The 6,000-nt window shown below is 44.7% G+C and overlaps 1 protein-coding gene across 5 annotated transcripts in view; it reads left to right on the top strand.

Moving 5' to 3' along the window:
- The window catches only part of pax6b (paired box 6b), a 36,973-nt gene that overhangs the window by 7,135 nt on the left and 23,838 nt on the right, over positions 1-6,000 (top strand). For 2 of the 5 annotated variants that reach the window (XM_035532016.1, XM_035532008.1), the window contains exons 2-4: positions 980-1,009; positions 1,097-1,312; positions 1,614-1,779. In XM_035532016.1, the coding sequence (XP_035387909.1) occupies positions 980-1,009; positions 1,097-1,312; positions 1,614-1,779 (412 nt within the window). Of the gene's footprint in view, positions 1-501; positions 633-979; positions 1,010-1,096; positions 1,313-1,613; positions 1,780-6,000 lie in introns of all 5 variants that reach the window. The other 3 variants (XM_035532021.1, XM_035532032.1, XM_035532015.1) reach the window with 3 other exon arrangements.

Genomic DNA, 6,000 nt, shown 5'->3' with positions numbered 1-6,000 from the left:
ACAAAATTATGGTAATATGGCATGCGTATGCTTATCATACGAAGATTTATGCGTCTCATTTTAACTTTATATATATATATATATATATATATATATATATATATATATATATATATATATATATATATATATATATATATATATATATATTTATAAACACCGGTGTCTTATATGTTGAAGGCTTTTTATTGGATGTGATAGTCAAGTAGGTTTTTACAATATTGGCACCGTTATTTTAATTCGCATTTCCAGCCTAAGATGATATTTTCAGTTCGGTCGAATGGGAATGTTTTTGACACAGGTAATTTCATGTAGAGTTGACGAATAGATTGTATGCGAGCATAGATTATGCCCATTGTTGCAGTCACATTTTGGACCTGGTGACCAATATGCCAACGAAAGAAGTCCTGAGGCGCGATTTTGTTTGCACACTTTACTCCTGGAGATGGTTTTCAGAAAAACAAAACGGACAACGTGCCCTCTTTCTTTGTATGTGCACAGGTCACAGCTGCGTGAACCAGCTCGGCGGGCTTTTTGTTAACGGCAGACCGTTGCCCGACTCCACCAGACAGAAAATCGTTGAGCTTGCTCACAGCGGCGCGCGACCATGTGACATTTCCAGGATTCTGCAGGTAGTACGCTTGTCTAGGATAATTTATCAGCCTGGCTACAGTTTCAGTACATACCTGTTGCTTCAGAACTGGGGCATAATTATCAGTGACAGTTTATCAAACCCAGTTAGGCTAAACAGTCATATGATAATTATACATGTTTGAGTTTCTAAATCAGATGCTCTAGTAGTGTTCTCTCAAACTAGCTTATGAGTTTTAATGGCAAGACATATCAAACCCTCGAAACAGTTTTCGAAACCTGCTAAAGAAACTTAAAACAAGGCAGAAAAAGCTCAGCGTTTTGAGTTCGTAAACATAAAGCGTGCACGCTATCCTAGAGTTCTAAGGCATATTTTCTGTGTTCATAGACCCATGACGATGCACAGGAGAATGAGAACGTAAGCTTATTTGATTGAAGCATATAACAATATTTTACATTAGTCTTAAATAATGAATATGAATTGTGCCCATTGTGGTCTATCCAGGTGTCGAACGGCTGTGTGAGTAAGATCCTGGGGAGATACTATGAAACAGGCTCCATCCGACCACGGGCTATTGGTGGCAGTAAACCAAGGGTCGCGACCCCTGACGTTGTGAGCAAAATCACGCAGTACAAGACGGGGTGTCCCTCTATCTTCGCTTGGGAAATTCGTGACAGACTACTATCTGATGGGATTTGCACTAACGACAATATACCAAGTGTGAGTTTATAGAGCATCTTGCAGAATTTGCAGAATTTTATTACCAACCTGCGATCAGGCTAGAGAAAAGTAAACAACACAGTTGCACAGTTAGTCTGCATATGGCATGTTGTTAGTACAGAGCAGGTCTACAGTTATGAAAATCAACAGTTATGAAAACTACAAACATTTAATTGTTGCAATAATTTGGGCGCTAATTGGCTTTAATACTTTACATCAGATTATACTGTGTCTTAATTAATTTCCACGATTGAGTTGGCTAGATAAACCTGTGCTGAATACATTTCCTGTCGTCGCTTAGGTTTCTTCGATAAATCGCGTTCTGCGCAACTTGGCCAGCGAAAAGCAACAGATGGGTACAGATGGTATGTACGACAAACTGAGGATGTTCAATGGACAAACTGGCACGTGGGGGACACGACCTGGGTGGTACGCCGGAAATTCGGTGCCAGGGCAACCAAACCAAGGTGAGACTGACCAGAAAAGACAACCAAACTCCTAATAATTTAAATTTTAACTGGAACATTTGCAGGCTAATTACAGATGTATAGCGTGATGGCAAATTATATAAAGCAAGTATGATATTACTGCCGCTACTACTACTAGGCTAAGTGTTATTAGCTATTCGTAATAATATAGTGCTTTTACAATTATACCACTACTACCAATGGTAGTAAATTATTTTTGCTTTTGGTTTTTTACATGTCAACATGTATTAAATATTCCACCACTATGTTTAGTTAAATAAAATGAAAAAGTATAATACTAAGCAGGAAATATTTGCACTACATTATTTGTTTAAAGGTTATTCATTAATTTTTCATGCAGTCTATTACTTGAGACAAGAAAGGATGGACTGCACAGATTAAACTGAGCAGTGAATTTATTTGCATCGCCTTGTATTTATTGGTAATTAGTTACTTCAATACCACTTCTGTCCGCTCCAGAAATATGCGTGGCTAGTCTTTCTTTGGTGGTATCCATCCATAACCTCGGGTTCTGCCTCTTCCCTAGCCCACCAAAGAACCATGAGAACGGCAGAAAGACCCCCTTCTTCTGTTTGATGTTGTCACAAGCATGAATTTATTATAGCCACAAAACTATTTTCCAATTGCTCATTAAAACATTTAATTATTGAGACACGATGAGAAACCTTTGAGGGTACAGCTGTAACAGTGAGCGGTAAGGAGGTGGACACGTGTGGAGAAGAGCAAGATTTATTAGAGGCAAATCCAGAGTCGTAGTCGTTGGAGATTTCAGGGTCAGAGCCAATATGGAGATTACAGGGATACATTATAAACAAACAAACACTCGAAGGCAAACAAGGGAAGCAGGCTATAACATAGGCTAGGAAACATGATAAGATACCAAAACAGGCCAACATAATCGAAGGCTTTTGAAACACAGACGGGCTTTCATACATCCAGCAAACATAATGAACAACAAAACCACAGGGCATCAGACAGGGTTTAAATACATGAACTTAACAAGACTAGAAACGAGGGATGAAAACAAAACTATGGTATGGAACTAAAATACACAAGACAGGGAAAACATGGAAACTGGGAGTGACTAATCGTGACAGTACGTCCCCCCGCCCCCCACCAAAGTGCGCAACACCGGGGGCACAAAAACACGAACCACCAAAACCAAAACAGGAATAGAATGGGTAAGATGTGGAGCAGGGACAGGACCCAGACGAGACACAGGAGCAAAAACAGGAGCCGAACATGGGGAACAAGCACTGAAACAGAAGACACAACAGAAACGGACACAGAAACCGGGGCAACAGGAGCCGAAACAGAAGTAGCATTAGGAGCGGAGCGCAGAAGTGGGAGAAGAAACAACAACAGAAACTGAGGACGAGGATTAGAAAAATGAAAAAACAGACCAGGCCAGGGACAAAGGGACAGGAACAAAAACAGACACAGGAACCGGAATGGGCACAGAAATGGGCACAGGGACAGACAACAACATGACCAAAAACAAAACCAGGCAACAGAGAAGGCAATAACAAAGGGGCAGCAGGAGCAGGCAACAACGGAGACACACGGAGAACAGGAGAGGCCAAGGCGGGACGGGCAGGGAACATGAGGCCTGTGAATCAGGAGGCAGGTCTGTGGACTTGGAGGAAACTGGTAACTTGGCAGTGGCAGCCTTTTGGGGCACAGAAGAGCTTCATGGAGCAACCACTGGGACAGGCCTGGCACAAGGCATGGGGACTTGTGGAGTGGCTTCTTCCACTCCAGGCACTGGAACTGGCGGATCTGGGGGCGTGGCTGCAGTAATCATCAGCGGCGGGCCTGGGGGAACCGTGAGGTTGGCCACAGTGTTCAGCAGCAGGTCCAGAGGCTACGGTGGCGATCAGCGGAGGCAGGTCCGACACATCCAGATTCTTAGCCATGTTAACAGACCTGGGATCAGGATCGGCGGAGGCTCTCACACCAGGAACAGAAACAGACTGGGTGGCTTGCGGGATAGCCACAGGTACGGACTGGGTGACCCTGGAGGAACACACAAATACAGAACCCTCTCAGCAGTTCTCAGAGTGCACATGGGCTTTGGGGAGCTCGCATTTGCACTTGAGCACCAACCAAGTGCCTAGAAATGGGTTATCTGAGCCAACTCACGTCTTGCGCTGCCGACTGCTCCCTCCTGCAGCGTTGCTCAAGACGGGTAGACTTGATGCTTACATGGGATCTCGTCATCGTCAAAATACATGGAATCCTGTTTTTTCTGGGAATGATGAGATGCCAGTGTACCTGCAGCACCAGGGGATTTGCTGTCTCTGGTTTGGTGGCACTGAGACATAACGAACTCGGACTATGTAGAAACAGCCAGAGTTTCGTCCCAGCCGAACAACCACTTCCCAGAGTCTCACCCTCTCGCTGAGTCCTTGTTCGACCGTTCGTTCTGTAACAGTGAGTGGTAAGGAGGCAGACACAAGTGCGGAGAAGAGCGAGAATTATTATCCAATACAGAGATTACGGGGATACATTATAAACAAACAAACACTCGAAGACAAACAAGGGAAGCAGGCCGTAACATAGGTGAGGAAACACAAAGGCACTGAAACACAGCCGGGCTTTCAAACATCCACCAAACACAATGAACAGCAAAAACACAGGGAATCAGACAGGGTTTACGTACATGAACTTAACAAGGTAGAAATGAGGGACAGGTGTGAGCAATCAAACAAAGGGCGGAGAAAACGAAACGATGGCATGACACTAAAATACACAAGACAGGGAAAACATGGAACATGGAACCTGGGAGGGACTAATCGTGACAACAGCAGGCAGCTCACTTTTTTACACATTTATGCAATTAATAACTTCATTTTCAGAATCAAACGCAAAAGTTAAACCTGTGCATTAATTTTACATGGAATATTTTGCATATAACGATCTGGAAAAGGCACTTAAGTAGACTGCAACTAATTTTAGCTAATTCTATTAAGATCTTATGGCCTATATACTTATATATCATACTTATATAAGTATTTTCTCTATAAAGGCACCTTAGCCAGAAAGGTGCTGTGATTCATTCTTTCTGCATGTTTCCATCATATTGTAACATTTTGAGCACGAATAAAGACTAAGTTTAACATACAGCTCCCAACGCGCAAAACAAAAACAAACAGAAAACTAAGAACCAGGGAAACAGAACAAATACTAGACAGGTACAGACACAGGAAACATGGACAAAACAGGAGCTGAGACAAGCGGCAAAATGTGGCTGGGACCAAGAACTGGAGTAGCAGGCTGGACGAGACGCAGAGCAGAAGCCGGAGCAGGCACAGGATCAGGGGTAACACAAGGAACCGGGACCGGGGACATAACAGGACAAGGAGATAGGAGATAGGAGACCTAAATGTGGAGTTGGGAAATACTGTAGATGACATGACAGGGCACTGTATAACAAAACAGACTGAACATACAAAACTGGGACTGGAACATAGACAAACATAGGTACCAGGCTGACACATTCAATGGCACAGGGAGTGAAACAGGTAGACAATGGGACTGGCACAGGCATAACCACAGGAACGTGGACATGAATAACCACAGCCACTAACATGATATTAGGAACAGGTGATGGGAGGAACACTGGGGTAGTCACAGGTGCTGACACAGAAGCCACAGAGGGTACAGGAGTCACTAGGGTCTGGGAGGCCAACAAAGAGGCCTAAGGCCTCACTGGCCGGCTGTGAGGTGTGGCCACAGGAGTCCTCAGCGTCACAGGAAGGCCCATATGAAGCAGCCATTTGAGGCACAGTAGAGCCTTGAGATGTGAACACAAGGACTGGCCTGGCATGAGGTGTGGGTACAGGCCTGGCCTGAGGCCCAGGGACAGGGAGCAACTTCCTCCACTCCAGAGACAGGAACTGGCAGGGCTGCGTCCCCTATGGCAGAGACAGGAACATGCACGGTGGCATACACTATGCCAGAGACAGCAACTGGCAGGGTGACATCAACAGCAGCAGAAACAAGAACAGAGACTGAATGGGTGGTATCCTTCATGCCAGGAACAGAGACTGACTGGGTGGCATCCTTCACACCGGGAACAGAGACTGGGTGAGGGTCAGGTAGTGCAGCAGGTACTGACTCCTGGTATGTAGACAGCTGCATCAGGCAAGGAGTCTGGAGGCACAGCTGCTGCAGATGCCTGGTCCTGAGGCACGGCAT

The sequence above is a fragment of the Electrophorus electricus genome, chromosome 1, assembly GCF_013358815.1.
Source record: "Electrophorus electricus isolate fEleEle1 chromosome 1, fEleEle1.pri, whole genome shotgun sequence".
In the NCBI taxonomy this organism is placed as follows: domain Eukaryota; kingdom Metazoa; phylum Chordata; class Actinopteri; order Gymnotiformes; family Gymnotidae; genus Electrophorus; species Electrophorus electricus.
This window is presented reverse-complemented; position numbering and strand designations above follow the sequence as displayed.